We start from the raw sequence: 18,859 nt of genomic DNA on the forward strand, positions 1-18,859 counted from the left end.
GAGATGATACAAAAAAGTAAATGAGTACAAGGACTGGTCCCTTTCCGAGTAAGAGACAAGCAGAAGCGGCCTTAGCGTGGCCGCGGGGCAGCGAGGGGCCGGGCCTGCAGGTGCGGGAGGCTCAGCGCGGAGGCCGCTTACCTGGCGCGGTCCGGGCGGGCTGGCGGGCGGAGGAGCGGGCCGGGCGGGGAGGGCGGGGAGGAGCGGGATGGAGAGGGATGGAGAGGGATGGAGAGGGATGGAGAGGGATGGAGAGGGATGGAGAGGGATGGAGAGGGATGGAGAGGGATGGAGAGGGATGGAGAGGGATGGAGGGCCGGGGAGGAGGGGGATGGAGAGGGATGGAGGGCTGGGGAGGAGCGGGGAGGAGCGGGATGGAGAGGGATGGAGAGGGATGGAGGGTCGTGGAGGAGGAGGATGGAGAGGGATGGAGAGCTAGGGAGGAGCGGGGAGGAGCGGGATGGAGAGGGATGGAGGGGGATGGAGGGCCGGGGAGGAGCGGGATGGAGGGGGATGGAGGGCCGGGGCGGGGAGGACCGAGGCGCGGGCGGCGGGCGGGCTGGAGGCCGGGGAGGCCCGGGGAGGCCCGGGGAGGCCCGCGAGGACCGGCGCGTCTCCCTCCCGCCACCGGCCCGGGCGCTACTGAAAGTTACAAATCGCTTCCATTATTAGCTCATCCCGGGCGTCCTGGTCATTGGCCCGCCCCGCACCACGTGGTCCCTCGTCCCAATCGATGGGCTTTCTGGTTGCCGTCCTCGGTCCGTCCCCGGGCTCCGGGCAGGGGAGGGGGCGCGGGGCTGGGGAGGGGCTGAGGACGGGGGTCTCGTCGCCCCCTCGGGAGGGCCTCCCGGTCTCCGCCTCGTCCCGGCCCGAGTGGCCGCCCCAGGAGGCCGAGAGGACGCAGGGGCCTGGGCACGCCCGGGAGGGCAGGGACCGCAGGAGGCAGGAGGCGTCGCCAGGGCGCGGGGCGGTCCTCGCAGCCCCCATCCCCGCAGCCCCCATCCCCGCAGCCTCTCCGCCCCGCTCCGCCGGGCGCTGCTCCAGGGCCTCCCTCCGGATCCGGCCTCGGCCCACCCGCGGAAGGTGCTTCCCTGGGGCTCGCTCCGCATCAGCGCCCGCGCCCTGGGGGCACCTTGTCACCCGCCGCGAGTTTGCGTCCCTCCTGGGACACTTGGAAGCAGGTGAACAAACTTGAGCGGATACCACCAAGAGGAGCCGCCCCAGCAGGTGAGCCGGAGGGGGCGCAGCTGGAGTCGCCTGTCCCTCCTCCCTCCATCCCTCCCTCCCTCCGTCCATCTGTCCTACTGCATCCCCTCCCCTGTGGAGACACAAGGCGCCAGCCTGTCCCCTGCGGAGACACAAGGCGCCCGCCCTCCCTCGGAGGCGTTGGGGCTGGGGCAGGCGTCTGTCGGGTAAGCGGGTCCAGAGCGGCTTTCCTCCCCGGGTCTGGGGACCGCGGTGGCAGAGGGGTCGCTTCTGCACCTGGGGAGGACGGGAGGCAGCGGGGCCTGAGCCCCGAACAGGCTGGGGTGACTCCTTCCTTCTCCAAGTGCAACTTGCGGGAACTTCAGAAAAGTTTTTTGAGGGAAGCTGGAGCAGGGAGCAGGGTCAGGGTTTGAGGGTTAAGGGGGGGAGCGCTGTGCCCCGGGTACTGAAGGAAGGATGCAGCGCCTGTGACCCCATCAGGGTGGATTATCGTCCCCGAACTGCCCACCCAGCAAACTCTTAGGGACGCTTGGAGATCCCCATAGGGGTCTGGGCAGACAGGCGAGAAGTACCAGCCGAAAATAGCCATTTCCCACTCTCCCCAGCTGGGGGAGGAGGCCGGGGCGGGGTTACGGTGGGAGCCTCAGCTGGAGACCACCTCAGCCCCTGCCCCCGGACCTCTCGCTGGTTTAGGTTAGGAGGACACAGAGAGGGAACAACTCCCAAATTTCTTCTTTCCTCCTAAACCCCTTAGGATCCAGAGATGCATCTCCCACCCCCCCCCCCCCACCGCCCCCAACCCCACCTCCAGCGCCCCCTGCACAATCTTCTTTCTTTCTCCAGCACTGGAGGGAGGGCAAGGAAAGGAGGCCCTACCCCGGGCAGGGCTGAGATTGCCCCCCATCCACACACACAAGGGAAGCCCCCCACCTACCCGCCCCCCAGGAAGAGATGTCTCTCCTAAAAGGAGTCAAGGGCAGAGGGTGGTTTCAGAGGGCGCAGCTGAACTTGGGCCTCCCTGGTAGAGAGTGGGGTCAGCAGGCAGGCGGGGCGGGAGCTCTGGAGCCCCGGGTGTAGGACCCGGAGGCCTGGCCTGGGTCTGACGGTCTCGGTGGCACCTGAGGTTCGTGAACAGCCGGGCAGGGGCAGCAGGCACAGTTGGGCCAGTTCTTGGCGAGGCCGGCAGGGGCTGTGTATCCCAGGAGGGACAACCCTCACCCCAGCGCTGGTGTCCCTGGCTGGCACTCAGTCCCAACTCCAGAGGCCGCTTGGCCGGCCCAGGCCTTTGTTTGGCGGTGCCAGGGGTTTCTCTGCTGGCACCTGCTCCTCCCAGAGCCCGAAGCCCGGAGCTGGGCCCGCTGCGCTGAGAGGCTTAAGAGGCCGCAGCCACGGCCGGCACTGCCTAGGGACACGGTCTCCGGACTGTGGGCCTTGAGAAGGACCTGTCCAGGGGCAGACATGAAGGTGATCGATACCCCAAAACTAAGCCCTTTTCTCTCCTCCCATTCTATGGCCCTACACCTCTCCAGCCCGGAGCAGGGGCATGGAAGGAACATCTCATCCCACCCTAATCCCAGAATTGCCGGGGAAGCCAACTGGGGCTTCTATTTGCCACCCTCTTGATGAACCCAGCTCTTTTTGCCCCTGCCTCCCCAACAAGCACACGACGCTCCTCCCAGGGTCTGCAGGGTTGTCTCTCTTTTACTCCGTCCTTCCTTCTCTTCCTCTCTCTTTTTTATTAGGATTGATGGAGAGACGACAGTTTGGTAAGGCTCCTCTGAGCCTATAGCAGGGAGCTGTGGACTCAGCCCTGACTTCTCAACTAGGGGGAACAGCCCCATTCCTGGACCCTTGAAATTGGCCCCCAAGTGGAGGGAAGTTGACAAAGAATGGCCTGAAGGATGGCTGGCCTGGCCCAGGACGGAGCCCCTACCTGGGGAGGGGGCAGGATTTTGCTAGATGCCTGTTGCAGAGAGAGGATTTAGAAACAAAGGAAGAGAGAAAGAGGTCGAGGAAACAGCACAAAGGACTGGAAAATTTGAGAACGACAAAGATAAAAGACTGGCGAGGGAAGGAGAGATTTCCAAAACCCTCAGTGCTAGGACGAGGGAGGGCCTCCCGGAGAGTGGGGGGGCGGGGAGAGGGGTGACCGTGAAGGCGGTTTGATAAAGGACAAGACCAAGAAGCAGAGCTCATTTGTTTGGGGAGACGGAGAAAGGACAGAAAGGAAGGAAAGAGAATACAAAGGGATGGAAGGGGAGCTAGGGAGTAAGGGAAGGGAGAGGCGAGAGGGAAGAAAGTAAAAGAGAAACCGAAGGGAGAGAGGGAAGGCGGAGAGGAGGGAGAGGAAGCGGGGAAGGTGGGGCAGAAAGAAAGCAAAAGGGGGGAAAGGAGCAATAAAGGACAGAAAGAGGAAAGAAAGGAGAGCAGGAAACCGGCTAACAGGCCAGGCTCCGACTGGAGGAGGGAGGGAGGAGGGGAAGGAGGCCCGCTGTGGCCTCGCTGGGGTCCCCAGGCTCCTGGGCGCCGCACTGGCCCACCCCAGGCTACCTGGGCCGAAGCCTCCCCACCAGCTACCCCCCACCCCGGGGACGGAGGTGGAGCTTCACCACCAGGGCTTCTCCGGGAAGCACCTGCCTGACCTGGGGAAGGACTTGTTCTGTGGCCACACCTGCCTCAGGCCTGGCCCCACGAGCCTCAAGGCCCAGCAGGTCCAGATCCGGTTCCAAAACCAGGATAGGGAGCGAGGCGGCGGCCTAGAGGCCTCAGCCTCCACGCCTGCCCCCCCAGGCGCCTCCAGCGACCTTGGGCCTCAGTGGATCGTAGGTCAGGGAGTCCTGTGTGCTGGGGGGCCCTCCGTAATTTGGGTGGGCCTGGCCCATATTTGTGCAGGTGAGAGAGGGGTGAGGAGAGGGCCTGGTTCCCCCACCCACAGGAAGGGCATCTTCATTTTCTTCGTTGGTGAGAAGAGAAGTCTCCGCGCCCCAGGCAACTTGCTTCCAGGGCCGGGGGGCTTCTCCACCTCACAGAGGGTTGGACTAATCTGTAAAAGGCTTGGTGTGAGGTTTTGGGGTGCCGGAGGAGCCAGGGAAGCCGCGCATTCTTGAAAGAGAACGAGGACATTTCCGACCCGGGCAGGTGGATCCTAGGGTATCGCCCTGACCTCGGGTAAACACGAAGAGGGCGTTTGGCGAGGGGCCTGCTGTGCGTCTGCGGCCTGTTGGGCCCTGCTCACGCTCCGGGGACACTGCCCGGCTTGATTGGGGGGTGCTTTCTTTTTTTTCTTTTTTCCAGAGGGTTGCTTAAAGCCAGTTGGGTGACTCCTTTGTTTCCCAATAATGGAAAGGGGAAAGTCACTGAGGTCAGGCCGACCTTCCAGGGCAGCACGGCCTTGGGATGGGCTGGAGGGCCCTCAGACAACCAGCTGGCTCGGGGGTCCCCGGGGAACCCTGCAGTTCCTCTAGGGTGGGGGGGGGCTTGGCTTCCAGCTTCTCCCCCTCACCCCGCCGCACCCCTCCCCTCCCGCCGCTGCTTCCCTCCCCCTGCTCCCTTCCTTCCTTCTTCCGTGCCCTCTGAGCTCTGCTTCCCGTATCACGGAGCCCACGCCGGGCTCTCGCCCTGTCTCTGTACCCCAGGGCTTGGCTCCGAGACCTTCCACCTTCCGGCAGGCTAACACGAGGTGCCTCGGGAGTGCCTCAGGGGGATGTGGGTGTGGGGATGGGAAGTCGGGGGTCAAGACAGGGAGGAAGCTTCGCTACTCAGGTGCAGGGTGAATCAGCTGGTTTCTCCATCAGCCGTCACATCCCCGGGGCGCACCCCGGAAAATCTTTCCCATCTCATCCATGTGCCCGACTGCCCGGGGCAGAGCTGCTGGTGCCCCCAAGACCATTCTCTCCCGGGCTGAGCGAGGCCTACGGGGCTCCCCTTGCCTTGGCTGCTGGGGAGCTGGGGCAGGAGGTCAGGGATGCAGGCCAGAGCCTCGCGCTAGGGGAGAAGCAAAGCCTGTCTCCCCACGCCTGACCGCGCAGGGGCCCCCTTCCTGCCCACGGACAGGCTGGCTGGCTCCGGGGCCCTTGGCTGTCTCCCCGGGAGCACCCGATGATCCAGGCCCACGGCTCTGCACATCCGCTCCGGCGAAGAAGGGAGACCTCATGCTCCAGGCCCTGGTGAAAGGGATGCAGACTGTGCTCCAAGGAGCTTCCTTGCCCCAACCGGCCCCGCAGGGAAGGGGAGAACCTGCTGCCCTCCGCGGACGCGGACCCGAGCGTCACAGCCGCCTTCCGGGCCGACACCGCAAGTCACTCGTGCCACTGGGCTCTCCTTGCTGCCTCGGCCTCTGCTCACCTCCCTGTGCTGGGATTTTCTTACTTGATTTCAAAGTAAAATGTCCCTCCCCTTCCCCCGAGCCCGTTCCTGCACGCCCAGCAGACCCTAAAGCCGCTGCTGGTAAGCGGCTGCAGCTTCCAGCCCTGCTCACAAGCAACTGTCGGTGAATTCAAATTCTCTCCTGGGCGGGAGGGCAGCTGCGCCTGCCTCGCCTCTCCCTTGCTCATTGATCCATTTTGCAGGGCACCGGTGGTCAGAGTTGAGACCAGATTGCTTCAATTGGTACAAAATTAGCATTTTGTTGTTGTTTTTTTAAATCATACCGAAGGCCCAGATTTCTTGCATCAAGGAATAGGAGGTCTTGGGGGCCTTGGCTGGCTCCATTGGTGGAGCATGGGGCTCTTGATCTCAGGGTCACGAGTTCAAGGCCATACTAGGCATAGCACTTAATTTAAAAAAAAAAAAGGAGTAAGAAGTCCACGCGGACCCCCACCTCGTCTCTGGCCGGGGGTGATACAAAGGCTCGTTGAGGTAGAGGACTGGAAGGGAAATGAGCAGTTTTCTCCGTCTCCAAGTCAGCAGTGCCAGCTGGCCATCCACTAGTATTCATTTAGTACCTACTACGTGTAAAGCATCACCTCTACCTCAGTTTGTCAAGAGCAATTCCTGCCACTGTGAGGCCTCAGCGCGTGTGCACAGATACACAAATAAATCAATGGAAAAGAAAGTCTGGATTCAGCGGATTCTCACTGCAGCCCTCCCTGCGCCTGGTCTCAGGGCCCCTGTCCTCCCCTCCAGCTACCCAGACCCCCTTGGCTGAAAAACAGGACGGCCCTGGGCCTCATTTGTTTTCCCCCCTGGAAAAATATCAGAATGGGAGCCAGAAACCTACAGCGGGATGGGCAGACCGGGAAGCCCTGAAACAAGCGGTTCGCTCGGGGGGGGGGGGGGGGGGGGGGGGGGGTCGGCAAAGGGGCCTGCAGAGGCGCCTCCCGTCCTTGAGGCGTGCGCTGTCGCCGCGCGGGGGGACACGCTTCTCTGGGGCGCCGAGCGGGCTTGGGGTTCGCCTTGGCGGAACCATGTGCCCGAAGGTGACAGCGTGTGCCCATCAGGTGAACTGCAGGGCGGGGGGTGGGGTCCGAGCGTTCCCGCACCGGGCTGCAGGTGCGTGTGCACGCCCGCGTGGGGGGCAGGCTGCACACAGATCCGAGCATCCCGCTGCATACGCGACCCTCTGTGCATGCGAGAGCCTGCGTACCCGCTGAATTATTATAAAATTACCCTGACCCTTACAGAAAATCCATACCAGCCTCGGCCTTTCTCCCCCGACCTCCCGACCCCTGGGGTGCCTGAGGAAAGCGCTGACCCGGTCACTGCCTCCCCCAGTCAATGAGTCTCTCTCCATTAGCATAAAACATGAATCTGCTGGCAGCTTGACAAATTATAACTAGCAGCCAGAGTTTTGCCAACTGGCTGGCTTGGGCGCTGTCTATTTATCATTGAAAATGGTAAATCATAAGAATCCAGATGACTTAATTATTCAAATCCACCCAGGACCTGGAGAAGCCGCAGTCCCGTCAGTCTCCGCCCTGGGCTCAGGGAAAGGGCAAGAGGACGGTGCTGGAAGCTTGGGGGCTGGGAGGCGCGGGGTCCAGGGCCACCCCTGTCCTCCGCCTGGCAAGCCAAGCGCCGCTTCCCTGCGGCCCGTCCCCTCGCTGCGGCCGATTGTTTCCGCTACTGACCCTCCGCAGGCTGTGCCCTGCCCCCCGGCTGCCTGCGGGTCCCCCAGCTCCCACGGGGCCTTCTCTGCCTCCCTTTGTGTGGCTCTGTTAGCCTGCTCTCCCTCGCGGGGCCTTCATTTTCTTTCTCGGCTCCCACGTTCTCTCCTTGGCTGCTCCCTTCCCCTCCCCGCTCCCCACGGGTGGATCCCGACCTCCCCCCACCACAGCACTTCCAGCTGGAGAAGCGCCTGGAAGCACGAGTGCCCGGGGGACCTGGGGCCTGCTGGCCCCCCCACCCCGTACACATCGCCTCCGCTCCGTGGCTTCCGGGACCATCATGCGCGGCTTGGGCGGCAGTAGGCTGTCACGGGGCGCCCAGGTGTCCCCTCGCTGCTGACAGGGGCCTCCTCAAGCCCGAGCAGAGGGGGGATCGCTCCCTGTGAGTCGTCCTGGAAAAAGAGCATCTGTTTGCAGAGCAACTTCCCATCCAGAGGCCTTCACCTGGCTGCGGGCCCTCAGGTCTCCGGGCCCTCGCGACGTGGGGTGAATGTGCACCAGCACGTCTCCTGGTGTGGACCCCGCGGACGTGCGGTGGAGCTGGGCGGTCCACCCCACACGGGGCCGCATCCCTCCTCCCCAGGGCTCCTGGGGCGCCTCCCGGCCTGGTCTTCCGGGCCCTGTTCTCTCGGTGCGGCCCGGCCCTGTCCCCAGACCCTCCTCTGCGCCCACTTCGGGTCCGCAGATGCCTGTCGGTTTGGTTCCAAGTGGCCACGTCAGCGTGTGTGTGTGCGCGCGCGCGTGTGTCTGCACACTTTCAGGAGTCCTCATGCTGGAACAACAAGTGACAATGTCCCCACCAACAGGACACCTGAGGAAACAGTCCTCTCCTCTCACTCCCCACAATTCCATTTTAAGGCCTCTGAGCGACGCGGCTCTCAATAAAACGGCCTTGCCAAGTCAGGAAACTAAAGAGGGGGCTGCTCCTTTCTGCCACCGACGGTTGGTAAGTTCCTCCTGGAGTCTAGCCTCCTTTCCAGTCCAGGCGGGAGCACGGGGATGGTTGGGAATGGCGAGGGGACACCCCCTGCTCCCAGAGAACGCCTGTGGCACACGGGGCACCCCAGCCCGAAGCCCTAGAACCCGCGTCCGTCCCCTCTTTCCTTCTCCCCGCCTCTCTGAGCCAGGTTCCTATGTGACCAGGGGCAGTGGCAGGGGAAGCGGGAGTGGAGAGGCTCAACATTCAAGAGCAGGCCGCCGCCGCCAGGGAGATCAATACGGCAGATTGATTGGACACACGTTTCTCCCACTTGTTTTTCTCCTGCTGGCTCAGCGCCCCGCCCCAGGCTCCAAGCAGGTGGGGGGAGAGCCCCCGGCCTCTCCCTGCCCTTCTAACTCATACAGGCTCCTAATCCCCTGGTAGAGGGTAAACAGCCTCCAGGCACCACCCGAGGGACCACAGAGATGCCGCCTGCCTGCGGGCTCTGCTCCCCGCGCCCCCAGCCGCCCCCCAGCCCCCCCAGCCGCCCGGTGACTAATTAGCCCGCCAGCGGAGAGCGAGCCGGGAGGAGCTGCGGAGGCCTTTGTGCCGCCTGCAAGCCCAGCTCGGAGCTCTGGATAGTGTCTCAGGAGCCAGGCCCGCGGCCCCCTCCCCACCCACTGGCTCCCACATCAGCTCAAAGGGAGAAGGAGGCTTTTTTCTCGGCACCCCTCCCTGACGCCCCAGCCCGCCCCGTCTCCCCTTGGCCGTTCACAGCTGGCAGGCAGGTGGGGGATGAGAGGGAGAGTGGAATCGGCTCCGGAAATCAAACGACCCAATAAAAAATTAATTGTCTAATTAAAACCATGAGGAAGCCCCTTGCCAGAGTTTGGCTGTGAGTCGTCAGGGCCATAAAGGGTGGGAAAATGAGTCTCAGCTCCTAATAAATTCCTGATTTGCAGCTCGGTCTATCAGCGAAGGAGCGCTGAGCGTTCTGCTTGGCTAGACCTCCTGGAGGTCATTCCCTCCTCCCGCCGCCCCAGCCCAGGTGATCGCACCCACTGCCACCTCCACGCACCCAGCTCAAGCCAGGGAACGGGGTGTCTCCCAAGGGACAGAGAAGCCCCTCCCGGAGAGGGCCAGTGTTCCTGACGCTGGCGCTCAGGCTCCCTGACCTGCTGCCCCCCTCTGCGTACCGGGGCTTTCTCCAGGAATGGACCCTTCTCCAGCTAGGGAGGTCCCCGTTTGGGTTAACTCCTGACCGCTGGAAACAGGTTCGCTGTGTAGATTCATTTTTGTGAAAAAGGCATTTTTACCGAATTCACAAGCCAGCGGGTTCCCTCCCCTAGACTTCAGTGCTGATTTTTGCAGGTGAATGACAGGCAACCAGGCTAAGAAATGTAACCTTCCCCACGCTAAAGGGCTGAGCACGCTCTGCCCCGTTGGCCGAATCTTCTGGAAGGATGAACACAGAGCTAGTCCAGAGAGGGGTGCAGATGGGGACCCAAACCCCCTCCCTGAGCAACTGTACGGAGTCTCCCCTTGGGTCGGCCCCAGGCCTCTATGCCCGCCTTTTCTGGGCAAAAGCAAACACGATGCATGTCATCGGGGCAATCATCTGTGGCAGCAGGAGGAGCAAGTGGTGAGCATACAGCCTCCAACATCGTAATACATGATTCTATTTTTATTTTTTTTTAAGATTTTATTTATTTATTCATGAAAGACACAGGTAGACAGAGAGGCAGAGACCCAGGGAGAGGAAGAAGCAGGCTCCATGCAGGGGATGTGGGACTCGATCCCGGGTCTCCAGGATCATGCCCTGGGCTGAAGGCGGCGCTAAACCACTGAGCCACCCAGGCCGCCCCACATTATTTTATTATATAGGATACAACGCAGGACATATACCTGTGATTCGCTTTTTAGACAAACACAGGAGAACAAGCCAGGGTCATGTCAGAAGGACGTATTACTCCGTACGCGCCTCTACTCACTAAACGCTTCCGGCGTCCCCTTTTACGCTGGACCCTATCACTGGTCTACAGGATACTCAAGACAACCCTTATGAACTATGAATTACTTCTGGACGGATCCCCCAACAGCAAGGGATGAAGGTTCGTCACCAATAAGGACCTCCAAGAAACGGAGTCGCACACCCTGAAGACACCTGCGGTGCCGCCGCCTCGTTGGACCGAGGGCCCCTCCCCGCAAGGTGACAGCTTGGAGCCGGGGCTACTCCGAGGCCGCTCCCTGGAGCCACATCTGGAGCGTGTTATTTATCATTCCTGATGATCCTTCCCTCGTTCATCTGGTTGTTATTTTTCATCCCCAACAGTGAACTAAGCTTTCCCTAAGAAGGAGAAAAAGGAAAGGAAACAAATTCCTGAGCCCATCTGGGTCAGGATCCCATTTCAGATTCCAGCAAGTTCCCGTGCACAAGTGTCACGGTGGTGGCCGGGGCTCCCCGCCCCCAAGAGCCCCAGGTCCGGAGACTGGAGTATAGACACTGGTGCGGACTCGCCTGGCCCCCACCGGGAGCCCCGCCCCACTGGGTGCTCACATGGGGTGTCCTTCTCCGCGTGGGGCTATCGGGCGACCTCACGGCTTTCCCCGCTCCCCTCCGTGCTCCTACTGCTCCAGGAGAGGCCTGGGTCTCCCGGCGCCCACCGCTCATGAGGACTTACCTCCCGAGGTCATTTTGTCCACATCCCGGGCTCCGGGCGAAGCCTCACTTGAATGCCCCGAGGCCTCAGGTTGGCCAGTCTGAGCTGGGAACGGGACCCCGACCCCAGAAGGCGGGACAGCGGCCACCATCACACAATTTGGGGCGGACGTGGGGGTGGCTGGGGGCACCACGCCTGCTGGATTCTATGTGAACGGCCCACGGGGGCTGTGCTCTCGGAGCTGAGCAGGGCGGCCACCCCGCAGCCCGGGGCGCCTGGTGACTCGGCCAGGGGGAAGCACCTGCCCTCTGACAACTAATATGTCAGCACCTCAGCCCCCGAGGAAGGGCTCAAAGGGGAGACCCTCCCTGCCTCTCTGAGGGCCCAGAGCTGTAGGCTCAGCAGCAGCTCACCAATCTTCTCTCCCCGACTTCAAAGGCAGCTCCAGCCCCAGGGAACACCTCGGGGGGATGGAGCAAAGCTGACCTGGCCCAAACCTGGCATCGGGCGATGGTGCCTGAGCACAGGTGAGCCGGGCCTCGAAGTCCCAGGGAGACACAGATCCCATCTGGCCTAGAGTTTGGGGAGGGACGGGAGCAGGTAGGGAGGGGTGGGTAGATCCTCAAGGGGCAGAGGAATGTGGACAGTCGTCCCAGCCCCTCCTGGGGGCTCACACATGGGCCCCCGCTGCAGGCAAAGCGGCTTTAGCGTCCCCTCCTCGTTAGCCTGTCCCTCTGGACACCCCTTCCCCCTGCCCGAGCCCTCGCTCTGTCCCTTCCAGCCTCTTCCATTCTCTCCTCTCCCGGGGTCTTTCTGAATATGCCCTCCTGACGTGTGTCCCCTCCGCAAAGCCCCCGTCACACCTTCTCCCAGGCTGCAGGCCCTCGGGCCCTGGGTCCGCTCCTCACTGGCACCGGGGCCCCCTCGTGTGTCCTGTTCCCCCCGTCGTGCCAGGACATCCCCAACTCCGCGGCTCACAGACGCTCAGCCGTCAGATCAGAGCCCCGGATGGGACGCAGCCTGGGGCGGGGTGGCCGATCCACAGCCAGCCTGCCTTGACACCACGGCCGCGGGAGGGGACAGGCCAGAGAACACCCGGAGGTGTGCGACTAAGACCATGAAGGAAAAAATGTGACACATCCATCCCAGATTTTTTTTTTAAGATTTTATTTATTTTTTTCATGAGAGACACAGAGAGAGAGGCCGAGACACAGGCAGAGGGAGAAGCAGGGACCATGCGGGGAGCCCGATGTGGGACTCGATCCCGGGACCCCGTGGTCACACCCTGAGCCGAAGGCCCAACCGCTGAGCCCCCCAGGGATCCCTCCATCCCAGAGTTTAAAAGATAAAATAAACCTGACAACGAAGGTAAACTTTATGGACAATAAATTTCAGAGGTGGGAGAAAAAGCTGCCACCTAGGATCCTCCTAGGAGTCTCCCAGAGGAGGGCAGCTGGGAGCAGGAGCCCCCAGGGACCCCGGAGATGGCCCCGTGGGCTACCCTTCGTTTCCCCATGACACTGGCCGCCGGGGAGGGGACCCTGGCAGGGGAACCTCGCTGCGTGCCGTGCCAGGCGCTGTGCCAGGCCCGGGTGGGAGGTCCGCACCGGCAAGCCGGTCGGCGTAGATGCGGCCGGAAGCTGCAAGTGCATCTTTACACAGCAGCGTGAGAAGGATCCGGGGCCAGGTACCCAGGCCCCACGGGGCACCGCCAACCCCTCTGGGGAAGGGCAGGAAGGCAGGCGGGAAGCCGTCCTGAAATGGGGGTGAGTGCGAGCTGAGCCGGTGGTGCGGCGGCAACCCCTGCCCCTCCCAACAGAAGGGAGGTCACCTTCACCCCCCTGGCTGCTTAAACCGAGGTCGCCGGGGGGTGTCCGCGTCCCAGCACACTGTCCCAGCCATCCCCTAGGCAGACCACTCTGACCCGATCCAGGATGCCCGCTCTGGGGGGCCGGGGGGGGCTCCCAAACCCATCTGCCCCGCAGTCCACCCGCCTGGGCCTGGAAGGACGCCGAGCAATAGCGAGGGACGGCCCTGCTGGCTTGAATTGCACGGTCTGCGGCCTTAGGGGAGACGGCCCTGCGCCCCCTCGCCCGCCATCTGTGACCCATGCCCACGTGCCCACGGCTGCAGCCGCTCTGTCCTCCCCACCTTGGAAGAATGCAGCCCTCCCCCCCCCAGATCTGCCTCCACAGGGGCCCGTGGGAGGGAGGCAGCCTCTGGCCCCACCTTCCTGGGCCTGGGCAGGCTGTTTTGGAAACGAGAAGCCTCCTTTGCCCTTTCCTCCCCTCTGGGGAGCACCCTCCCTCCCCCTCCACATTCCCCACAAGTTCTCAGACTGAGATCCACCCTGCGTGGAGTTATGTGGTGAAACCAGCGCTTTCCTGCCCCGCAGGCGCCGGTGCTGGGAAGGGCGCCTACTGGGACCTTTGATGTAGGCACGTCTTAACGGCCCACCTGTCCCCTGTCTCTCCCAGGCCTCCAGCCCCTCACCACGGCTTTCAATCCCAGGCAGCCCCCCGCCCGCCCGGGCAGGAGCGGGTCACACACCCCCTCTCCCGCTGGGGGTAATCAAACCCAACCACGCTCACTCAGGGACATCTGTCTCCGGTGAATAAGGAGCGATCCCAAACTCAGGGGTTCTGTGACACTTAAAAGCTTCAAGCAGGAAGATCTGCAATTTCTCTTGGAGCAGGGCCTGTGGGGAGGGTCGCTGGGAAACCCTCGTTTGATGTTGCGCTTTCATGGCTGTGGTTTGATCCAGATGTTCCCCACTTGTGGGATTTTCTCCTTGGGAGGGAGGGGCCCTTGGCTGCGAAGACATTTCCATCATGTGCACGTCTGGATGCGGGCCGGCCGGGCGGGGGTGCTCCTCTGGCTGACATCACTCGCTGCTCCCACCAGCCCTGCCCTTTCCCCCAGGATCACATCCTTTCCCTTCACGGTCAAAGAAGAGAAGACGGACAATCCCATAAGGGGCCTTCCCGGCTCCTTGCAGGTTTGCTGTGTCACGGGCTAGAAGCGGCCCCGCCCCGCGGTTCTTCGGGCTGCGTAAGATGCAGGTGAATTTGGTTCCCCAAGACGGTTCATTCCCAGATCATGAAAAGAATGGGAGAGCGAGTTCAAAAACCAGATTTCTGGCTGAGGAACAATCATCTACGAAATTGTGAGCGGGGGAGGGGTGGCGGGAGGGGCGAGCGTGGATGAGTCAGGGCTCTGGAAAGAGGAAGTGGTCATCGCTCTCTGGGGTCAAGTCCTACGAGGGTCGAAGTAAACCCTTCCAGATGCACAGACCCCTCTGCTCCCTCAGGGCTCGACAAGGTCAAGAGCATCCCTCCCCCCGAAGCTTCACTGAAACCTGGAAATCTTTCCTCGGACTGCGGAGTCCGGAGACGGTCGTCCCGCTGTCCGGCTGCGGCCACTCGCTGTCACAGGAGGTGGCCTCCCCCGGGGAATGTGCATCAGTCACACTCAGTGGCCCTCTGGGGCCCCTTGGCATCCTTCTAGATGCTTCTGTCTTCTGCCATCAGCAGAAGGGCGGCCACCTTCCTCAAAGATCGGGATGCCCCTGGAGCGGCGCCTCCTTGGAGCCCCGCCTGCATCATGGTGGAGGTCACGGCCTCTGCTGGCCGCGTGGGTGGTGAGGATGGACCGCCAAGCCCTGCGGGACGGAGGCACCAGCCTACAAGTGGCTCCGAAAGGACTCGCGTGGGCCACAAGTTTGGGTACAGGGACTACTTTAGAGGGAGGGGAGTGTGCGGGAGAGACGAGGCGTGGGGCGTCCTTGCAGGAAGAGGAGATCGGGGCAGGCAAGAGAGGGTGGGAGCCCTGCGTCCCCCAGCGGCCCAGGCGGGCTGAACCACCCGGAGAAACTGAGCGCTCTTCCCGGCTCCCCTTGCTCTGGGTAATATCAGGGAAATGCACGTTTGGGGGATCAGCTTTGCCCCTGGAGGCCGTGCGGGCCGGTTCTCAGGCCCCCCTGCCTCAGACTTTGATGCAGCCAAGCACAGACAGGTCAGGTCATGACCATGATGGGGGTGGGTGGCATTGGGTCTCCCTGGCTTGAATTTTCCCTTATTTCCCTATATCCTCTCTGTCTTAGGCAATAATTTCTCATTTCACTTGGTCTTATATGCCCCATATGTCTCCAGCTCAGAGAACTAAGAAACACTCCATCATTCTCAGGCTGGGCCTTGCCACCTGCAAGCCCCTCCCCTCCCGCACATATGTTCGCACAACTGGGGCAAGCGGTAAGCTTCCCCACGGCCCCCTCCAGGCCCTCTCCCCCACTACCCTTCTCAGCTTTCGGACTAGTGTCAGAGCCTCCGTCCTGCTGGGGGGTGGCAGGGGCACGGTCAGGCATCCTCACAGCTGCACGGCAGCTGGAACAGCCCCACCTGTTCCATGCACTCACAGTGGTCCCCGGAGGGGACGTGACAAGGGGAAGGGGTGCTGGGAAATCATGGGCCACGGGAGCTCATGCGGGGCGGGGGGGCTCTGTACGTGGCCTGGCCTGGCCTGGGGCACGGTGGGGAGGTCGGGCGCTCCACAGGCCCACCTGGGTCTCTCGCGCGGCTGACGGCGGGGGCTCCGGGGCGCTCAGGGCAGTGGAGACTCTGCTTCCCGCCTCTTCTCCTCCGCCCCTCCTGCTCCTCGTTACTGTGGCATCTACGCGGGGACACAGCTGTCGCACGCGCTGCCCTCATCCCTCCCTGTGACCTCTGCTTCCCTGAACCCCTCCAGTCATCCCCCTGCGGGCGTACGAGAGCCTGGCCCGAACCGTCTGCTCCAGAGACAGACCCGGCCCAACTCCCACTGGGGCTGTGGACGGAGAAGGAGAGATAGGACAGGGGAACTATCCCCCATCTTTTATCCCGAGGGGCTCAGACCAGCAGGTCCCTTCTTCCAGGATGACAGGGGAAGGGCCGTCCGCGGGGGGAGCGATTAGGGTGGCGGCCCGCAAGCAGCCGGCCTGGTCGTCCCACTCGCCTTGCTCTCTGCACCCACGCTAAGGCCCCGGGGCCCACGTCACAAACACTGAGGACTCCCACGCGGGTGCGGAGCCCCACAGTCTACCTTTGCCTGTGTTCAGACAGGTGTACGCGGCTCTCAGACGCCAAGTCAGACGCAAGAAGGAACTTCCCCGAGGAGGGGTCGGTGCTGCAGGCGGCACCAGCAGGCCGAGGCCTCCCTTCCCGGAAGGTGCTCAAGTGAGCCCGGCCCCAGGCCACCGAGCAGGGTGAGGTAGCCGCCCCCCACCTCCCCCACCCCCCACCCCACACCCCCGTCTTCACGGACACAGAGGGGAGCTGGCTCCACACCTCGAGACCCTTCCCAGGACGAAGCAGAGACCCGGAGCTGCCAGTGAGGGAAGAGGGGACGCACAGAGGGACAGACGGACGGTGGAGGGCCGGGGGAGCCGGAGGGGCGCGGCGCAGAGATGGTGGTGCCCCGATTGACGGGTGGCGGGGAGCCCTGCGGGCGGGCGGGGGAGCGGCTGGCCCATGGGAGGCTCTCAGGAAGCTCACGGACGTGATTTACACGGGAATGAACCAGCCCGTATGGATTACGTGTCCCCGCGGGTCCCAGGGTCTCACCCACGCGGGGGCGGGCAGGGGCACGGAGACAAGGCCAGCGGGGCCCGCATGGCGCTGGCGCAGAGAAGGCGGGCCCGGGGCCAGCTGGGGGCCCTCGGGGGACACCCACGGCCCACGCTGTGGCTCGGGCTTGGTGCCAGCCTCAGGAGAAGACCTGGTCGTGGAGCGTCCTCTCGGGGTAGTGGCCGCCCACCTCCACTGCCTCTGTCTCGCGCGCTCGCTCCTGTGCCTTTCCACCTTCGCTCTGTGCCCCGTCCCTCCCTGCCCCTCTGTTCCAGTCTCCCTGCCGCCCCGCCCCTTTCCCTACACATGTGAAGAACGGATCTGCCTGCAGGTCCGGGGCGCTCCAGCCCTCCGTTCCCTCGGAGCCCTCAGGCTCGGCGTTGTCGGGAACCAGGAGGGCAGCCTGCAAGTGACAGTCGTTCCTGCCCGTCTCTGCCCTCCGGCCGTCCCCGTGCCAGAGGAGGCGTGGATGGACCACGGGCAGGCTGCGCAGAGCGTGGCTCCCGGGCCGCTGGCTGGGGGGCACCTGCAGGCACGGGCTCCCCGCCGCTCCTCCCGCGCCCCACGCGGAGGCCCTGGAGCCGACTGTGGTTAGAAGCCGGCTGCCACGCGGACGACCCGGATCCGAGCTCGGGGTAGCCACATATGACAATCGTTTGAAATATCACGGCCGCTCTCCCCCCACCCCCACTGGTGATCTATGGGCTGCGTGCCCTGTAAAAATTATTTATCGGGGCCTCAGAGTGTCCTGATTTAGTGCCGCTGCCTCTGGGGCCGAGGGGCCTGCCTGTCCGCCGGAGCCTAAGCGTTAAACGACGCTAAAAAGTTAAACGGCCAACGCTGGGGGCTCACTCGAGGAGGCGCCATAAAGCTGTCGGAGCCGCTTAAATCAGGAGTGAGGATTCCCCGGGACATCTTCCCGCCATATGCCGCACGCCAAGCAGGTCCCCTGGCCCCGGGCGCACCCGGACCGCAGCCCGCAGGGGCAGGGGCAGGGGCAGGGCCAGGCGGGCGGGGGTCAAGGGCGCCTCGCCCAGGGGCTCCCCTCCGCCCCCCCGGGCTCCCCTCCTTCACCCCAGTGCTCCAGGGCTTCCACCCAGAGCGGCGCGGCCCGTGCGGAGCAGGACTCCCCTGGCACCTGCTCCCGTTTCTGTGCGGGGAACCCATCGCAGCCCGGGGCCCTCCGCGGGGGTTCGCGGCGGGTGCTCTCCAAGCCAGGCCGCTGGGACCCTTAGGCCCCTTCGCACACGGCCCCCCACGTCCACGGCGGGGCTCCCTGAGGAACGGGCGGCCCGGGTCGCCGCCTCCTGCCGCCTGGTGCCGGACGCTCACATCCCGCGGCCGCCCTCCAGGCCGAAGCCCAGTCCCTGCCGCCACCGCCCGGCCGCCCGGCAGGAGGGACGCGGGTCTCCGCAGGCTGTCCATCACGCCTTCTTTCAGCAGCAGTAAAACTTGCCTCTTAAAACCTCCGCTTGGGTCCCTAATATTTGCCTGGCTATATATCTCCGGTGATATATGGACAGAAATTGCTCGTAAACGGCTATAAAACCTCTTAGTTGAGCTGAGGAGGAGGTGCAGGAGTGTGGGCACGGCCCGGGCTGCAGGAGGATCAGAGGCCGAGCCACTCCGCCCGCACCCGAGCTCGGCCCAGGCCCCGGGTGCGGGACCCTCCAGGGGGTGCAGGGAGGAAGGAGGCCCAGGGCAAGGTCTTCCAGCTCCTGGGGCAGTGCGATGGGGCCCCCTCACCCGGCTGCCCCGGACGTACCCGGGGCTTGAGGTAAGTCACTCAGGGCCTGGGCGCGGCTCCCACTGCAGTGAGGACGGTGACGCCCCCTCCTCCGTGTCACCAAGAGCAAGCGGGAACCGCCCATTCGTCAGGGCTTCCTAAGCAGGAGGGGCTGCCTCGGTGGGACGCTACCCCAGCTGGGCCTGGTGTGCTCTGCAGCCCTACGCTGCGTGCTGGGCTCCTTACCCCGACGGCACCCTGCCACGTACGTCCTGCTGTCACCACGTCCCGGCGCAAAAGCTGAGGTTCACAGGGGTGCACACAGGTCGCCGGGGCCAGGACTGGCTCCACACCTGAACGTGAACTCCTGGCCACGGGGGGCTGGGGTGATGGGTAAGATGCCGGGGGGGTGGGGGGCTTCCATCCAAGAGCTGGGGGACACCAGGACGGGGCTTGTGTCCGCCCTTCCGGGAGTGCGGGCCCCTCCTGCAGACATTCCTGTTGCAGTCCCGGCCGGGCCCAAGAGCCAGGGGGGTCCGTCAGCACATCCCCAGTCACCACACCCCATCGTCCCGAGAAGCAGCTCCCAGAGTGGAAGGGGAGGCCTGCGGCTTTGTGGGAGGCCAGGGCCCTCCACCCAGGAG

At 63.7% G+C, this 18,859-nt stretch overlaps 1 protein-coding gene and 1 long non-coding RNA gene across 2 annotated transcripts; both read left to right on the plus strand.

The window, feature by feature from the left end:
• The first annotated feature begins 551 nt into the window (after positions 1–551).
• LOC121479667 lies at positions 552–6,259 on the plus strand. The gene is made up of 2 exons (XR_005984794.1): positions 552–1,227; positions 5,260–6,259. It is a non-coding gene; the product is annotated as an uncharacterized LOC121479667 (long non-coding RNA).
• A 5,969-nt stretch (positions 6,260–12,228) lies between these two features.
• LOC121479734 lies at positions 12,229–17,934 on the plus strand. Its single transcript, XM_041735518.1, has 3 exons — positions 12,229–13,951; positions 14,200–14,793; positions 15,041–17,934. The coding sequence occupies exons 2-3, from the start codon at positions 14,344–14,346 to the stop codon at positions 15,605–15,607; spliced, it is 1,017 nt and encodes a 338-aa protein (XP_041591452.1). The 5' UTR covers positions 12,229–13,951; positions 14,200–14,343; the 3' UTR covers positions 15,608–17,934.
• The last annotated feature ends 925 nt before the right edge of the window (positions 17,935–18,859 follow it).

This window comes from Vulpes lagopus, chromosome 21 (assembly GCF_018345385.1).
Source record: "Vulpes lagopus strain Blue_001 chromosome 21, ASM1834538v1, whole genome shotgun sequence".
In the NCBI taxonomy this organism is placed as follows: Eukaryota; Metazoa; Chordata; class Mammalia; order Carnivora; family Canidae; genus Vulpes; species Vulpes lagopus.

What these genes read in the sequence shown, in the direction of transcription:
- LOC121479734 (XM_041735518.1), top strand. Translation starts at nt 14,344, where the DNA reads ATGTGCATCAGTCACACTCAGTGGCCCTCTGGGGCCCCTTGGCATCCT. An exon ending in CCCGGCTCCCCTTGCTCTGG is followed by an intron (nt 14,794 to 15,040) that starts GTAATATCAGGG and finishes ATATGTCTCCAG; the next exon opens with CTCAGAGAACTAAGAAACAC.